The sequence below is a fragment of the Anomaloglossus baeobatrachus genome, chromosome 5 (genome assembly GCF_048569485.1).
Source record: "Anomaloglossus baeobatrachus isolate aAnoBae1 chromosome 5, aAnoBae1.hap1, whole genome shotgun sequence".
NCBI lineage: Eukaryota > Metazoa > Chordata > Amphibia > Anura > Aromobatidae > Anomaloglossus > Anomaloglossus baeobatrachus.
The window spans coordinates 447,723,574-447,741,531 of NC_134357.1; the positions used below are offsets into that span (position 1 = coordinate 447,723,574).

The 17,958-nt window shown below is 49.3% G+C and overlaps 2 protein-coding genes across 3 annotated transcripts in view; one reads left to right on the plus strand and one right to left on the minus strand.

Annotated features, from left to right (window-relative positions):
- Positions 1–34: 34 nt before the first annotated feature.
- On the minus strand, positions 35–12,310 carry ZGPAT (zinc finger CCCH-type and G-patch domain containing). Its single transcript, XM_075350493.1, has 7 exons — positions 12,149–12,310; positions 11,231–11,816; positions 7,199–7,332; positions 6,955–7,116; positions 3,041–3,163; positions 1,707–2,112; positions 35–292 (listed from the first exon to the last, which is right to left on the minus strand). The coding sequence occupies exons 2-7, from the start codon at positions 11,779–11,781 to the stop codon at positions 154–156; spliced, it is 1,515 nt and encodes a 504-aa protein (XP_075206608.1). The 5' UTR covers positions 11,782–11,816; positions 12,149–12,310; the 3' UTR covers positions 35–153.
- A 125-nt stretch (positions 12,311–12,435) lies between these two features.
- The window catches only part of ARFRP1 (ARF related protein 1), a 61,378-nt gene continuing 55,855 nt past the window's right edge, over positions 12,436–17,958 (plus strand). The window contains exons 1-6 of one of the 2 annotated variants that reach the window (XM_075347804.1): positions 12,436–12,497; positions 13,167–13,268; positions 14,645–14,732; positions 14,818–14,900; positions 15,012–15,093; positions 16,571–16,641. In XM_075347804.1, the coding sequence (XP_075203919.1) occupies positions 13,176–13,268; positions 14,645–14,732; positions 14,818–14,900; positions 15,012–15,093; positions 16,571–16,641 (417 nt within the window). In that variant the 5' untranslated portion in view covers positions 12,436–12,497; positions 13,167–13,175. Of the gene's footprint in view, positions 12,498–12,521; positions 12,596–13,166; positions 13,269–14,644; positions 14,733–14,817; positions 14,901–15,011; positions 15,094–16,570; positions 16,642–17,958 lie in introns of those variants that run through there. The other variant, XM_075347805.1, reaches the window with a different exon arrangement.

Sequence of the window (17,958 nt, forward strand, 5' to 3'; positions counted from 1 at the left end):
CACCAGGCCGCCCCAAAATAAAAATTTCATGGAACATTGTGTAAAAAATATTTATTTTTCGGTCACAAAAACAAATAAGGAGAATATACATTGTGATATATAGGTCATAGAGTCTCGCTGATCTATACAGGGGTAAATACACGGAACGCCGGCTCAGAACTGCGTCATCTTCTTGTGTGTGTCCGCCTTCTTCTGCTCTTTCTGCAGACTCCTCTCCTGCTGCTGCAGGTCTGCGAGCTCAGAGCGAGCGCTCGAGAGGCGAGATTCCAGCTGCACGCTCACTACGCTGTCTCTGCGAGAGGACGAAAAGTAAGAAAGTTGAAAGACAAGACAAGCACGTTGTATACATGAGCACAGAGTCTTGGCATCACATCAGAAGGCTACAGCTTTATCTTATCTGCTGGATAGAGGCAGCGATTTTATGGCCTCAAGCAGAAAATCTGAAAAACTCTATAGGCACCTTTACACACTGCAACATCTCTAGCGATATCGCTGTAACGTCTCCGGTTTTGTGACATAATAGTGACCTCCCCGGCGACATTGCAGTGTGTGACACACATCAGCGACCTGGCTCCCGCAGTGAGGTCGCTGATCGCTACAAGTCGTTCAGGAACTTTTTTTGGTCCTTTGTTTCCCACTGCGCAGCATGTATCTGTGTGTTTGACACCGTTACGACGACATCATTAGCAACTTAGAACCCAGCCCGTAGGCGTGCTATAGCGTTCCCTTTCCCGCCCCCTTACCTCCGATTGGTGGTGACTGTTGCGTTCTGATTGGGCGGCTTTCACTGAAAAGAGGTCAACTTTAGCGCTTCCGTCCTTTGTTTCAAAGCTACCTTGTTCCTGAGCGTGCTGGTTTGCGGATCATTAGAGAGTTCTCCAGTCTGCAATACTATAAAGCCTATACGGTAAGCATCATTTCATTGAAGCTGTATTGATGCTGTATAGATAAACCGGTGTGGAGTCGCCGCACAGAGAACTCTACAAAGATCCGCTAAGCAACAGAAGCTCAGGAACAAAGGATATACAAGCGCGACTTTTGCCAGTCTTTCCAAACTTGGGGTCGCCAATAAGAACGCACTAGCAATCACCAATCGGAGCTGAGGGGGGCGTGTAAAAAGGACACCTAGGTGGCTTCAGTGACAAACACCACGCCCCTAACATAGGTGTGAGTCTTCAAATAGCTGCTGTGTGACACGTCCCCAACGACCAGCGAGGTCGTTCTGCAGGTTCTTATCGCTGCTGCGTCGTTGGCCTGTTTGACAGCTCACCAGAGACTTTCCAGCGATCCCGGCCAGGTCGGGATCGCTGGTGGGATCGCTAGAAAATCTCAGTGTGTAAAGGGGCCTTATGGCTGCAATTCAATAATTGTATATTTTTTTGACAAGCCTTGACACTCTTACAAAGTGTTGCAAATAATGAATCAGCCGAAAACCCCAAACTCAACACACAATGGCGAATTATATTATAATATATATTATATTATATATATACATATATATATAAATAAACAAAAAAGGAAAAACAGACTTTAAAAAAATTAATTAAAATAACAATTAGATGTATCCGTGGAGGTAAGATGGACCCATCTGGAGTCCAGGATGTCTATTCTACAATCATTTTGCTCAGATCTTATTAGGTCAGAGTCCCATAAGGGTAAAGCTGCTGGGCCGCAGCTGTGCCCTTATTTAATGCATTGTGCCTTACCTTCCCACATTACGTGCCAGAGCCTCAGCCATCCTCCCAATCTCCCTCTGCTTCTGCTGGATCTTCTCGGTCGTCTGTGCTAGTGCAATGTTCAGTGCCCGCTTGCTGTCCTTGCTGGCGTTGTACACTTCCTTGCCCTTCCTCTCAAGGCTGGACTCTGCCGTCTGCTTAGAAGACGACTTGTGTTCCAGTTTCTCATTTAAAAAGTCAAAGATATTGCGGGGAGCGTTGGCGCTCTGCCCAACTCTTGGTGGCTTGGGCTGGCGCTTCTTCTTGGCTCTGGGAACAGCCTGCCCTCCTTTCTGCTTCCGCTGTCGGAATTCTAAGCATTGATCCAGAGATTTGCCTTTAGGTAAGACCACGGCCTGAACAGGCTCCACTCGCCCCTCCGAATTCTTTCCAAGACCTGAAAAACGCAGATAAAACATATGGTGACTGGGGCAGAACCATAAATATTCTGGTGTATACTCACATGATTAGGTCTTAAAGGGAATCTGTCACCAGAATTTTGCAACTTCATCTGACAGTAGCATAATTTAGTGATAGAGACCCTGATTCCAGCAATGTGTCCCTTATTGAGCTGTTTGCTGAAATTTTGATAAAAGTTTGATCTGCTGCAGATCTGCCAGTTCTCTGAATACCAAAATCTATATAACCCCACCCCCACCAATGATTAGCCGATTTTAGCCTATACACAGTGTACACAGAAAGCTGCCAATCAGTGGAGGGGGTGGGGTTATACGCAGCTTATGAATATGGAGGACTACCTGGAAGCTACTAGTCCTCTAGTAATATGTGGCCAGTGGCTTTCCTGCTTTCCATTGGGTCTTATATATGGGGACTGGTGACGATTTCCCCAAGTTGAGATTTTTCTAGCCCTGTATGGACGTATATCAATTGGATAAACAGTGTCAGGGCTCGCGTGAGGCGCCCAATCCCCGCCTTCGGATAAAATGAGTTAATCAACAGGAAGTGAGTGGCAGCCGCAGCACTCACTTCCTGTTGATTAACTCATTTTATCCGAAGGTGGTGAAAGAGAAGCCAGCGGGGATTGGGCGCGGGGCTCACATGACATCACAACCTCACGTGAACGATGGAAAAGTGTGACCCAACACGGGAGGTGACTATAGACTTTTTTATTTTAAATGGGGGAAACATGGAATCAGAAAGGGATGTCCTTGTAATAGACAACACCTTTAAAGGAACTGTCTGTCAGCATAAAATGACTGTTCAAACCAAGCACAGGTGCTCGATGCACCCCTGGTGTGGCCACACTTTCCATTGGAATAAAAATACAAACGCTGAGATGTATCTACAGGACCAAATAAACTCACCTTTTCCTATCTCGTACCCCATGCGAGCCATGAGTTTGGACCCTATGCCACGAGTATGAGCCTCCCATCCTGCAAATTCAGAGCTACAGGTGGTAACCCCAACTTCTCCATTGTCCATGAGGACTGCAAAACAAAGGAAGGTGTCCATGATACACGTGCAGAACGACACACTACAAACAGTAAAGGGTTATTCCAGTTTTATGTAACCAACTCTAAACCATTGTATGATAAAGTATAAAATCTATTTCCTTCCCATTTTCAGGATCTCTGATTACTAACCAGGAACTTAGATGCTGAAACCCTACAGCTATAGACCCACCACTGCTGAAGAGTGGCTGGTCTATAGCCCACCCTCATCACCCGCCATCTGTGTTGGGTAAATGATTAGTATGTAGTCCTGCTTGTTTAGATCACAGAGGATGTTCTCAACTGGATACAATTGTAACAAACCCTCATCTGTGAGATGTACGTGAATGAGATGAAAGTTTTGTGATTGGTTTAATTCACTGAAAAACACAAAACACAAAGACCCCAGATTTATCATTTGCATTTTTTAGGGACTTTCACTTTTCTTACTTGGAGTTTTTTCAATCTGCAGCGAATTCTTCAAAATAGCGTAAGAGGGTGAATTATTTTTTTTGCAAAATCAAAACTATTCTTCTTTCCTGCCCTTTAACTTTTTTTGCATTATTTTAAATAGTCTCTTATTCTTTAAAATGTTGCCTGTTTGTTTTCTTAAAATAAATGACATAACCCAAGTTTAGTAGAGAACAAATTCACGATGACTCAGTGGTTAGCACTGCATGGTGACTCAGTGGTTAGCACTGCATGGCGACTCAGTGGTTAGCACTGCATGGCGACTCAGTGGTTAGCACTGCATGGCGACTCAGTGGTTAGCACTGCATGGCGACTCAGTGGTTAGCACTGCATGGCGACTCAGTGGTTAGCACTGCATGGCGACTCAGTGGTTAGCACTGCATGGCGACTCAGTGGTTAGCACTGCATGGCGACTCAGTGGTTAGCACTGCATGGCGACTCAGTGGTTAGCACTGCATGGTGACTCAGTGGTTAGCACTACATGGTGACTCAGTGGTTAGCACTGCAGTCTTGCAGCGCTGGGCTCCTGGGTTCAAATCCCACCAAGAACATCTGCAAGGAGTTTGTATGTTCTCCCCGTGTTTGCGTGGGTTTCCTCCGGGTTCTCCGGTTTTCTCCCACACTCCAAAAACATATTGATAGGGAATTTAGATTGTAAGCCCCAATGGGGACAGTGATGGAAAATGTCTGTAAAGTGCTGCAGAATATGATAACGCTATATAAGCAATGAATAATCTATATATATATATAATTGCCTTATTCTGTCTGTCTGTCTGTCTTGCTCCAAAATTGTGTGTCCTTACGGTGACACAAAGCTGATTGGCCGCTGGGCTCGCCATGGCCCCGCCCCCCCGCACGGATTGGCCGCTCGCCCAGGCTCCGCCCGCACACGGATTGGCCGGCTGCTTGCTCAGGCTCCGCCACCCACACGGATTGGCCTCTCGCCCCGGCACCCTGCACGCATTGGCAACTCAGCCACGCCCCGCCCCCCTCACGCAATGCACGCTCGCTCTGACCCCGCCCCCCGCACGCATTTCCCGAACCGACACGGAGCCACGACTCCCAGGTGAGTACTGTACCCCCGGGAGCCCACATCAGCGTACGCCTCCAACCCAGCCGACACATACCCTCGCATTGCTGGGGTTGCCGCCGTATGCTGGTGTGGGCTCCCGTGCGAGCGGGGGACAGGATACGCTGGTAACCATGGTAGCATAGTTACCAGCGCATCAAGGTCCTGCAGCGGCGGAACATACACACACACATCACATCGCATCCACACACTCACAACATCCTGGGATATCGCTTGCTTCTCGGCGGCGATACTGTGGAGTGACCTTCCAGGACCTGCCGGAGGATCACATGGCCAGAAGCATGTGGTATCTCCGGATGTTGTGAGTATGTGCGATATTGTCGGTGTGTGTGTGTGTATGCGATCGGATGTGTGTGAGTGTGTTCTGATGTGTGAGTGTGTGTGTGTGAGTGTATGCGATCGGATCTGTGAGTGTCGGCAGAGGAGCACGGCGTGCTGGGGGAGGCTGGGAGGAGAGAGGCTGATCCTGGGGAAGGCTGGGAGGGTGTAGGCTGATGCTGGGGTAGGCTGATGCTGGGGTAGGCTGGGAGGGTGTAGGCTGATGCTGGGGGAGGCTGAAAGGAGAGAGGCTGATGCTGGGGGAGGCTGGGAGGAGAGAGGCTGATGCTGGGGGAGGCTGATGCTGGGGGAGGCTGGGAGGAGGGAGGCTGGGAGTAGAGAGGCTGATGCTGGAGGAGGCTGTGAGGAGGAAGGCTGATGCTGGGGGAGGCTGGGAGGAGAGAGGCTGATGCTGGGGAGGCTTGGAGGAGAGAGGCTGATGCTGGAGGAGGCTGTGAGGAGGAAGGCTGATGCTGGGGGAGGCTGGGAGGAGAGAGGCTGATGCTGGGGGAGGCTTGGAGGAGAGAGGCTGATGCTGGGGGAGGCTTGGAGGGGGAGGCTGAGAGGGGGAGGCTGATGCTGGGGGAGGCTGGGAGGAGAGAGGCTGATGCTGGAGGAGGCTGTGAGGAGGAAGGCTGATGCTGGGGGAGGCTGGGAGGAGAGAGGCTGATGCTGGGGGAGGCTTGGAGGAGAGAGGCTGATGCTGGAGGAGGCTGTGAGGAGGAAGGCTGATGCTGGGGGAGGCTGGGAGGAGAGAGGCTGATGCTGGGGGAGGCTTGGAGGAGAGAGGCTGATGCTGGGGGAGGCTTGGAGGGGGAGGCTGAGAGGGGGAGGCTGATGCTGGGGGAGGCTGGGAGGAAGGAGGCTGGGAGGGGGGAGGCTGAGAGAAGAGAGGCTGAGGCTGGGAGGAGAGGCTGATGCTGGGAGGAGAGAGGCTGATGCTGGGAGGAGAGAGGCTGATGCTGGGAGAGAGGCTGATGCTGGGAGGAGAGAGGCTGATGCTGGGAGGAGAGAGGCTGATGCTGGGAGGAGAGAGGCTGATGCTGGGAGGAGAGAGGCTGATGCTGGGAGGAGAGAGGCTGATGCTGGGGGCAGAGAGGCTGATGCTGGGAGGAGAGAGGCTGATGCTGGGGGCAGAGAGGCTGATGCTGGTGCAGCATGGGGGATGGAGCACGATGGGGAGTGCGCAGCATGGGGGATGGAGCACGTTTGGGAGTGCGCAGCATGGCGGATGGAGCACGTTTGGGAGTGCGCAGCATGGGGGATGGAGCACGATGGGGGGTGCGCAGCATGGGGGATGGAGCACGATGGGAGGTGCACACCTCCCCCCAACACACACACACACACACACACACACACACACACACTGGGAACCACAAACACCGCCCTACACAGACACCCACACACACAGACAACGCTGCACACACACAACACCCAACACACAAACACCGCGGCATACATAAATATACGCACATACCACGCAACACACACACATTGCACAAAACACACCACACCCACACAAACCGCGCAACACACAACGCTACAGACACACAGCGCTCCACAAACAACGCAACACACGCAACACACATACAACACCGCTCTCACCCCATGCCACACCCAGACAACACCCAGAACATGTACAGCGCCCTACACAAACACTTGGTAACTACAGACAACAACATCTATATATATATATATATATATATATATATATATATATATATATTATATTATATATAAAAAAAAAATCATACATTAACTACACAATACGTAAATTCTAGAATACCCGATGTGTAGAATCGGGCCAAATTGTAGGACATTCTGAAAAGTTGCAAATGATAAATTTTCACACAAGGATTACACTTCAGACTGGAGAAGCCATTTACCACAAGAGACAAATGCCATTTACCTGTGGCATAGCCAGAGTCCTCCGCTCCGTCCAGGTCTTCCTCATCCGATGACGATGACCTGTCATTCTCCCGCAGAGGTGGAATAATGGCGTCGGCCTCCAGAACCGCATCTTTCAGCAGCAGGGAGTCATATTTTACCGTGTAAAAGTTGTCATCTACATCTGCAAAGACGATGAAGGTGTACAGTCGGTGTGTGACCACAGGACGGATATATGGGGACAATGTGACAGCATCAGCCTATACCTGTAATGCGGGCTGGGTACCAGATGCCATCCTCGTGTCTGGCAAGGCAGGGAGTATCAATCCTAAGATTGCTGAGATCTGGTTCTTCAAAGACCTGGAGCTCACTGACGGGCACAACCTGTCCATGGGAAAACCTGAGCAAAATATGAAAAGGGTGTTAGACCATAGCGAGTTTCCACCCTCCACCCATCAAAACCATTAGCCTCATCTAATTCAGCTACCAGCAATTGCAAACAAGGAATTTCAGCAGACAGGTCCCAGCTTAGCATGAGTATCTCCTGAAATACTCTGTGCTGCTGGGAGGGGCTGCTCTCCGCTATCTAGCAATCAATGAACTACATGTATAGTGACACTATTCTAACTACCGTTGATGGACAGGTCACTGCCTCCCACAAATATAACAGTTGTCTCCTGAAATACCGGATTTTTCGCTTTATAAGACGCACCCCCAAATTTGGTGAAGGAAAAGAGATTTTTTTTTAATGTTAAATGGGGTCCATCTTATAATGCCAGTGTCCGCCTAACAAATTATATAGGGTATATGTCCCTCATAGCCCTCCATCATAAAATTAGCCCCCCTTAATCTGGATATGGCCCCCTTATATTGAATATAGCCCCCCTTGTGCTGGGACATGTCCCCCTGTGCTGCCCATGGCCCCTATAGATGGCACACCTCCCCTGTGTTTGATATGGCCCCCATACTGCTGCCCATGGCCCCTATAGATGGCACACCTCCCCTGTGTTTGATATGACCCCCATACTGCTGGCCAAGGCCACTATAAATGGCACATCTCCCCTGTGTTTGATCTGGCCCCCATACTGCTGCCCATGGCCACTATAGATGGCACATCTCCCCTGTGTTTGATATGGCCCCCATACTGCTGCCCATGGCCACTATAGATGGCACATCTCCCCTGTGTTTGATATGGCCCCCATACAGCTGCCCATGGCCACTATAGATGGCACATCTCCCCTGTGTTTGATATGGCCCCCATACTGCTGCCCATGGCCACTATAGATGGCACATCTCCCCTGTGTTTGATATGGCACCCATACAGCTGCCCATTGCCACTATAGATGGCACATCTCCCCTGTGTTTGATATGGCCCCCATACTGCTGCCCATGGCCACTATAGATGGCACATCTCCCCTGTGTTTGATATGGCCCCCATACTGCTGCCCATGGCCACTATAGATGGCACATCTCCCCTGTGTTTGATATGGCCCCCATACTGCTGCCCATGGCCACTATAGATGGCACATCTCCCCTGTGTTTGATATGGCCCCCATACTGCTGCCCATGGCCACTATACATGGCACATCTCCCCTGTGTTTGATATGGCCCCCATACTGCTGCCCATGGCCACTATACATGGCGCATCCCTGTGTTAGATATGCCCCCATACTGCTGCCCATAGTAAAATAAAACACTCTTTCCTTACCTTCTCAGCACTGATCTCCCTTGTGTCTCCCTCCGTGCTGCTGCTCCTCCTCCACTACCTGGTTCTTGCTGCCGGTCATGTCATCGGCACGGCAGAGTGATATCATCTCTGCGTGCACAGACAGCAGCAGCAGGAGACCGGGAGGAGATCAGCGCTGGAGGTAAGTAAAGCTTTTTTTATTTTACTATGGGCAGCAGTATGGGGGCCATATCTAACACAGGGGGGGGATCATGTGCGATCAAAGGGAGCACAGGCAGATATAATATGCCCTGCTGCCCCAGCCCATCAGCGCGATGCGGTTTCAGCACCACGCTGATGGACAGCGGCTGTGCATATTATATGAGCGGGAGCAGGAGATCTAACGCGGCCGCCCGCAGCTTCACCTGCCCCCAGCACCGCTCCAGATAGAGATATATATATATATATATATATATATATATATATATATATATATATATATATATATATATATATATATATATATATATATATATATATATATATATATATATATATATACACACACACACACACACATATACATACACCCCCCCCCCCATATATTCGGTTTATAAGAGCACCCCCTACTTTCCCCCAAAATTTGGGGGAACAAAGGTGCATCTTATAAAGCGAAAAATACGGTACTCCGTGCTGCTGGGGGACTTTGTTCTTTCACTAAATATAGTAACTCTCAGTCTGTGGCCTCCTATTTGCACCAATTGCTCTTGAATGGATTGATGTGTGGTTCCTCTGTGCTGTTGTGAATAACCAGATGAGACCAATAGGTCTTGCACCAACATATGGTTTATTCCTACACATTTCAAGTTGCACTTGCCTCTTCAACAGGATTGAGCCATAATCTACACATTTCAAGGCCTCATCATCAGAATATAGCAATATTTTACGCATTTGAAGTCATACTGCCCCTTAAACATTATAGAGCCATAATCTATGCATTTCAAGGCCTCTTAATCAGGATACAGCCATAATCGACACACTTGCCTCTTCATCAGGGTAGAGCCATAATTTATGTGTTTCAAGACCTTCAGCAAGATAGAGCCAAAATCTACTTGTTTCAAGGCCATTTCATCAGGATATAGCCATAATCTACTTGTTTCAAGGCGGACTGCCCCTTCATCAGGATGTAGCCATGGCTATATCCTGATGAAGAGGCAAGTGCGCCTTGAAGCGCGTAAATTATGACTATATCCTGCTGAATAGGTAAGTGCAACTTAAAAATGTAGAAATAAACAATACATTCTTTCAATACCTTTTAGACTCAATTATCTGATTAATCACATCCGCGCAGAGGAACCACGCATCATTCCATTCATCTCTATCCTTTGGCTTCACCCGTGGGTCTGCATCACCCTTTTCATGCTGGTCAGTAATTGGGTCACACACAACTATCTCAGGTGAGGAGCTACCCTCATCCCTTTCACCCTGATTAGCCAGTTACAACCCTATTACACTCTATTCTGCCCTAGTTTCTCACCCATCTATTGACATTCTAACACCATGAATCCACATATGAGTGGACAGGTAAGGGGTGCTTCACACACAGCGAGATCGCTGCTGTCACGTTTTTTGTGACGCAGCAGTGACCTCATTAGCGATCTCGCTGTGTGTGACACTGAGCAGCGATCTGGCCCCTGCTGTGAGACCGCTGCTCGTTACACACAGTGCTGGTTCGTTTTTTTATTGTTGCTCTCCCGCTGATAAGCACACATTGCTGTGTGTGACAGCGAGAGAGCAACAATCCTGAATGTGCAGGGAGCAGGAGCCGGCGTCTGACAGCCTGCGGTAAGCTGTAACCAAGGTAAACATCGGGTAACCAAGATGGTTACCCGATATTTACCTTCGTTACCAGCCTCCGCTGCTCTCACGCTGCCAGTGCCGGCTCCTGCTCTCTGCACATGTAGCTGCAGTACACATCGGGTAATTAACCCCATGTGTACTGTAGCTAGGAGAGCAGGGAGCCAGCGCTAAGCAGTGTGCGCGGCTCCCTGCTCTCTGCACATGTAGCTGCAGTACACATCGGGTAATTAACCCCACGTGTACTGTAGCTAGGAGAGCAGGGAGCCAGCGCTAAGCAGTGTGCGCGGCTCCCTGCTCTCTGCACATGTAGCTGCAGTACACATCGGGTAATTAACCCCACGTGTACTGTAGCTAGGAGAGCAGGGAGCCAGCGCTAAGCAGTGTGCGCGGCTCCCTGCTCTTTGCACATGTTGCAGCACAGCGACGCGTGTCGTTATGATCGCTGCTTCGGCTGCTGTTTGACAGCTAAGCAGCGATCATAACAGCGACTTACAAGGTCGCTGTTAAGTCACAGAAAATGGTGACGTAACAGCGATGTCACTGTCGCTTAGTGTGAACCCAGCTTTAGTCCTGAGCAAGATTAGCCCACTCCGCTCCTGAAATACTCTGCACTGCTGGGGGCCTGCTCCTTCGCTATAAACCACTCATGCTATGACTTCCTATAGGTCTTTTTTTGCCTCTTCACATCATGACACCATCCTGTCACATTCAGCCCAGACTTCAATAAGTTCTTATCACTCTTCTCCTCTAATACTCTGTGCTGCACATTCACCTGCAGTTCTCATTAAAGCGGCATTTTCCATCCAGAAAGTAAGGACACGGTTTCATAGCCTTGTGTGTGGGGTAGAGATACAGGACACGTACACCGGCATCGCCACTCTCCGTGTGTTCGGAGCCCACGACCATGGCATTGTGATATTCTAGTGTCCCCCACGTGCTGTAATAAGGAGCTTTAACTTTCATTCCACTGACTCCTTCGTCTTCCTCATCATCATCGTCGTCTTCTTCCTCCTCAGAATTAGGATCTGTGGTCTCCTGAGGTTCATGCTCGTGACTCAGCTCTCCGATCGCCTCCTTGAAGGCCTCGTACTCCTCATCCTGAGATGATGAGGATGGTGGTTCGCCGAGGGCTGAGAGCAGGTTGGCCTTCTGGACAGACAGCAGGCTGGACTCTGTCAGCTCTATGAGCTGCTGTAGATCGGCCTGGAGCTGGATGAGGTCGGCCTTCTGCGCCGTGTCCACGTCTCCATGGAGGGAGAGCCTCACCTGCTCTAGCTGGGCCCTGTAGGTCTGTACGGCTGACACCAGGCTCTCTTCATCCATGTCTTCCGCTAGTGGATGAATCACAGAGCAGCAATCTGTAAACAGAAATATCAACATTAGCCGGGAAGAGACGATATTACGAGAGGGCACTAACACTATGCATTATATAGGGGAACGGTCCCAGATTTCACAAGACCCCCATGGTATAATCTCATTAGTGGCCACTAGGACCCCCAATACAGAATGTCAACAAACATTTAAGAGTTAACTCTCCAAATCAACTTCGGCAACACATTAACTTAAAGTGGCTACATCTGTCTGCACATGCTGGGACTTGTAGTGTTACCCCAAGCCCTGCAGACAGAACATGCATATTCTACAGACTGTATACATATATCCAATACTCGCAATCCATTGTAAACCTTACCAGCCTCCTATAAAGACGCCATGACACCGGCTCTCTGCCGTCACCAGCTCTACAGCTCTAGCCAGACGTCGCCGCCGCCATTTTGTTGTAGACCAATCGCCGTTTTCAGCAGATAATTTTTCTGTAGCTACTATCGCGCTTGGGATATTGATCTATTTAGGTTTTTGTGGTGGTCAAATAAGAGAAAAATTCTTTGGTATAAGTGAAGGATTTCTGGCGTTTCGTTTGCCACACACAAGATGGCCGCCGTGTATTGACAGACGCATTTGGTATCCCATGATGCCTCGCGGTCAACGGCGGAAGTTGTTGTTGGCTGACTTCTGGCCTGAGTGGAGTTGGTGGGGAGGAGGTGAGGGCAAGGCTGGTGCTGGAGGGGCAAAGCTAGTGCTGGAGGGGCAAAGCTAGTGCTGGAGGGGCACTTATTGCTCTGCGCTGGGCTTTAGAGAGGTAATATCTCAGCTCATATAGTCGGAGTCAGACTCCTGGAGGAGGGGGCACCAGAAGAAATTTATGGGGAAAGCCTGCAGATGACTAGGGGGGCTGTCCATATGGGCTAGTGGGATTTTATTGATCCTGTAGGGGTCTCATTCAGACACACCCATCTGTGAGGTTCTTTTCTAAGGGGACATTTTTTTTTTTAAATATAGTCTAATAAGGATGAGTTGGTGGTGCAAATGGGCCAGAAAAGCTGCAGTGTAAAGCATGGGGGACAGTGCAGTGGAATGTGCTTCTGAGTACTGCCGATTTCAGACATCAAAATACTGCCTCTAGGCTGGAATCCCTGAGCTGTGCAGTGATTGAGCAGAGCTGCAGTGTAAATCATGGGGGACAGAGTAGCTTCCTGATGACACATAGACTGCATTTCCGATCCTTACACTATGTAACAGAGGCCGGGTCTGTGCCTATACGTCATTTAGTGGCCAAATACATGGCACTTGTACTGTAGGGTAATATTTGGGATTACTGAACTTTTTCTTTTTGTAGGCAGGTAATTAACCCCGTGTACTGCCCCCTACAGGTCACCATCATGTATACTCTGCTATCCGGGCTTTATAAGTACATGTTCCAGAAGGACGAGTACTGTATCCTGATCCTGGGGCTGGACAATGCCGGCAAGACGGTGAGTTTTACACTGCGTGTGACGAGGATGGTGCGATTTGTGCCATGCTGACTATGGCATCGTAGGGACAGTGACAGTTTGGTCAGCAGGTGTATAATAGGATGGTGACGGCTGGGGTGTGGGGTATAATAGGGGTGGCAGAACTAAACTAGTCTGATTGGAGCATCCAGACCTAGTGATAATTCTGTCAGTGCCAGGCCGGATTAAGAGGTAGATCCAGAACATAAATACCTATTGGTGTTTTTCTATATATAGTAGTGGTAACAGTGCCAGGCTTAGTCATTGTATGTACAGGGTGGCATCAGTCGCTCTGTTTATATCAGGCAGGATTAGCTGCTATTTTATCTATAATGGGGTTGCCAGTGCCAGTTGTAGCACCTGCTGTGTCTTTGGGTACCTCAGGGCAGCAGCAGTTCTGGTGGGCAGGCGTATCATGGGTTGTAGCACCAGCTGTGTCTTTGGATACCTCAGGGCGGGAGCAGTAGTCCTGGTGGACAGGTGTTTCATGGGTTGTACTTTGGGTACCTCAGGGTAGCAGCAGTCCTAGTGGGCAGGTGTATTTAAGTGGTTTTAGCACCCACTGTGTCTTTGGATACCTCAGTGCTGCAGTCCTGGTGGGCAGGTATGTCATGGGTTGTAGCACTCACTGTGTCTCTGGCTACCTCAGGGCAGCAGCAGTCCTGGTGGGCAGGTGTATCATGGGTTGTAGCACCCACTGTGCCTTTGGGTACCTCAGGGCACCAGCAGTCCTGGTGGGCAGGTGTGTCATGGGTTGTTGCACCCACTGTGTCTCTGGGTACCTCAGGGCAGCAGCAGTCCTGGTGGGCAGGTGTGTCATGGGCTGTAGAACACACTGTCTTTGGGTACCTAAGGGTAGCAGCAGTAGTCCTGGTGGATAGGTGTTTCATGGGTTGTACTTTGGGTACCTCAGGGCAGCAGCAGTCCTGGTGGGCAGGTGTGTCATGGGTTGTTGCACCCGCTGTGTCTCTGGATACCTCAGTGCTGCAGTCCTGGTGAGCAGGTGTGAAATGGGTTGTAGCACCCGCTGTGTCTCTGGATACCTCAGGACAGCAGCAGTCCTGGTGAGCAGGTGTGTCATGGGCTGTAGAACACACTGTGTCTTTGGGTACCTCAGCGCAGCAGGAGTCTGGGTGGGCAGGCGTGTCATGGGCTGTAGAACACACTGTGTCTTTGGGTACCTCAGGGCAGCAGCAGTCCTGGTGGGCAGGTGTGTCATGGGTTGTGGCACCCGCTGTGTCTCTGGGTACCTCAGGAGTGTCAGTACCCGGCTGGCTTGGTATGTTAGAGGTGGTCGTGTGACTGCAGCAGGTGTATAGGAGTTTGCCATGTTCATGATTTGACATGTTTTCTTCCAGACGTTTTTAGAACAGACAAAAATCCGATTCTGCCGCAACTACAAGGGGATGAACCTGAACAAGATCACGACGACCGTGGGCCTGAACAGTGGGTAGAAAGAACATATAGAGCGGCCATGTTGTTGTAGGGAGCAGTGTTGTCATCTTTCGCCCACACTTTTTCTCATTTCTAGTTGGCACCATTGATGTGGGGAAAGTCCGGCTGATGTTCTGGGACCTCGGGGGACAGGAGGAGCTTCAGTCTCTATGGGATAAGGTGAGACGCACATGAATAACCTCAAACCCTGCAAAGTCCTACATTACAAGTGTAGCCACTGCCATGAGGGGCCGGGTTGTGGCATTTCTGTAATTCTTCCTCTGTCTTCAGTATTACGCAGAGTCCCATGGAGTCATATATGTCATTGATTCCACCGATGAGACGCGTCTGTCCGAGTCCAAACGAGCTTTTGGTAAGTAATGGAAAATGTCATGCACACTGTAACATGTGTAACCCTATCCTTGCTGTGGAGCTTTGTAGGATAGAAAATAGTCTACTCCACCTGATGTGAGAACGCCTTACATGGAATCAGTCAGCAGGTTTTTGCCGCCTAATCTGAGAGTAGAGACAGACACTAATTCCAGCAATGTGTCACTTTCTGGGCTGCTTAAGGTCCAGTCACACTAAGCAACTTACCAGCGATCCCAAAAACGATAGGGATCGCTGGTAAGTTGCTAGGAGGTTGCTGGTGAGATGTCACACTGCGACGCTCCAGCGATCCCACCAGCAACCTGACCTGGCAGGGATCGCTGGAGCGTCGCTACACGAGTTGCTGGTGAGCTCACCAGCAACCAGTGACCAGCCCCCAGCGCCGCGTGGAAGATGCTGCGCTTGGTAACTAAGGTAAATATCGGGTAACCAACCCGATATTTACCTTGGTTACCAGCGCACGCAGCTACACGTGCAGAGAGCAGGGAGCAGCGCACACCGCTTAGCGCTGGCTCCCTGCTCTCCTAGTTACAGCACACATTGGGTTAATTACCCGATGTGTGCTGCAGCTACATGTGCACAGAGCAGGGAGCAGCGCACACCGCTTAGCGCTGGCTCCTTGCTCTCCTAGTTACAGCACACATCGGGTTAATTACCCGATGTGTGCTGCAGCTAAATATGCACAGAGCAGGGAGCAGCGCACAATGCTTAGCGCTGGCTCCTTGCTCTCCTAGCTACAGCACACATCGGGTTAATTACCCGATGTGTGCTGCAGCTAAATGTGCACAGAACAGGAGCCGGCACTGACAGTGAGAGCGGCGGAGGCTGGTAACAAAGGTAAATATCGGGTAACCAAGGACAGGGCTTCTTGGTTACCCGATGTTTACATTGGTTACCAGCCTCCGCAGAAGCCGGCTCCTGCTGCCTGCACATTTAGTTGTTGCTGTCTCGCTGTCACACACAGCAATGTGTGCTTCACAGCGGGACAGCAACAACTAAAAAATGGCCCAGGACATTCAGCAACAACCAACGACCTCACAGCAGGGGCCAGGTTGTTGCTGGATGTCACACACAACAACATCGCTAGCAACGTCACAAAAGTTGTTCGTTAGCAGCGATGTTGCTAGCGATGTTGCTTAGTGTGACGGGGCCTTTAGTGTAGTTTTGATAAAGTCACTGATTAATTAGCAGGAGATTATCATGACAGGACTACTTAGCATGCTGCCAGGTAGTCCAGCATATTGATGAGCTCTGTATAACTGCTAGATCTGTAGCAGAGAAAACATTGATTTCATCAAAATGACAGCAAACAGCTCAGTAAGTGACACATCGCTGGAATCAGGGTCTCTGTCCCTACAGCATGCTGCTCTCTGTTGGGGTAAGAAAAACCTGGTGACAGATTCCCTTTAATGTGTGTTGTTGAGAAGGATCAGTTTAGTGTGTTCCCTTGTGTTTTGCAGAGAAGATGATCAGCAGTGAAGCTCTGGAAGGTGTGCCCATCCTGGTCCTGGCAAATAAACAAGATGTGGAGGTAAGCTGCGGGAGGGCCAAGTCTGCTCACATATAGCTCTCATTTTCTGGTAAATATCATTCTGGATCTTCAGTCTTATGGGCCACCATGACCATTCTTACTGAACAAACCTCCATAATTCGGTGACTAAGGTCAAAACTTTATGGCATCCCCCTGACACTGGCCTTTTAAGGGAATCTGTCAGCAGGTTTTTGCTATTTAATCTGAGAGCAGCATGACTTGGGGACAGGAGAGAACCTTATCCCAGCATGTGTCACTGTGGAGGTGGCACTAGCTATAGCTTGTTTGTTCAAACGTAATAAGAATATCTGTGTATATAAATAATCAAAATGTAGATGTAGATGCATAATTATCTGTCTGTCTATGTAGCCATCGCATGGACCCATAGTATAATTCTAAGCTGTATATTGAAAAAAGTTAGCCAAAGTATGAATGAACAAAGTAGATATTCATTAAGTTAATTGGTAGCCTTATCAGTAAAATTCACAGGAGAAGGAATGTAGTATTTGTGGGATGAGGCGGGTGATCCCATACTCCCATGTATCATTTCTACAGAATCTCATTGCCGCTTACTGTCTTCAAAGTGTACTATTTGGGATGATGTATGATCTCATGCATTCTCCCAATGCTGCCCATACGCACTCCCCCCTAATTATTCTTTATCGATATGTGTGAGCAAATGGAGAAGTTTATGTAAATATCTTTCAGGCTGAAGTGATGTGTTTAATGCTTGAACAATAGAATACACGAGTCAGTTGATGACGCTGGCTGAAAGAGAGCACGTCTGTGTGTTAATTGTCTTATATACATTGATATATTGGCACTAATATACAGCTAATACGGCACTGTCTCTGGATATCCCGAACGAAGACTCAGCAGTCTTCAACCAAATTCCTCCCTTGACATCACTTGCTCACTGAGACAGATGATGACACATTGGAGGCAACAGGGCTACTGAGTGTTCAGCCAGGGCGCGAGCGATGACTGGCAAGCAGAGAGGTTGTGGAGGACATTGCCACTTCCGTCGTTTAATGGGGCACGAACAACCCTCCCGGGAACAGCAGTGCACGCAGTGTTTCCAGGCAATTGGGGCTCCCGTACAACACAGTGTTTAATGTTCTCCAAAAGGTTTTGCGGGCATACCCGTACAAAATTAGCCATCAACAACTTCTTCCTCGTGACAATGATGCCCACATGACATTTGCATTTATGTTTCTGGCGAGAGTGGAAGTGGATGTCAGTTGGCCATGAATTGTTCTGTGGTGCGACAAAGCGAATTTTCGCCTAAATGTAACGTTGAACACACAAAACTGTCAC

Bases quoted from the DNA above. Each gene is read 5' to 3' on its own strand.
- ZGPAT (XM_075350493.1), bottom strand. From the start codon at position 11,781: ATGGATGAAGAGAGCCTGGTGTCAGCCGTACAGACCTACAGGGCCCAG. The intron at 7,333-11,230 runs GTGAATGTGCAG...TATTTTGCTCAG, and splicing joins CGCTTTAATGAGAACTGCAG to GTTTTCCCATGGACAGGTTG. The intron at 2,113-3,040 runs GTGAGTTTATTT...TGCGTTTTTCAG, and splicing joins GGGGTACGAGATAGGAAAAG to GTCTTGGAAAGAATTCGGAG.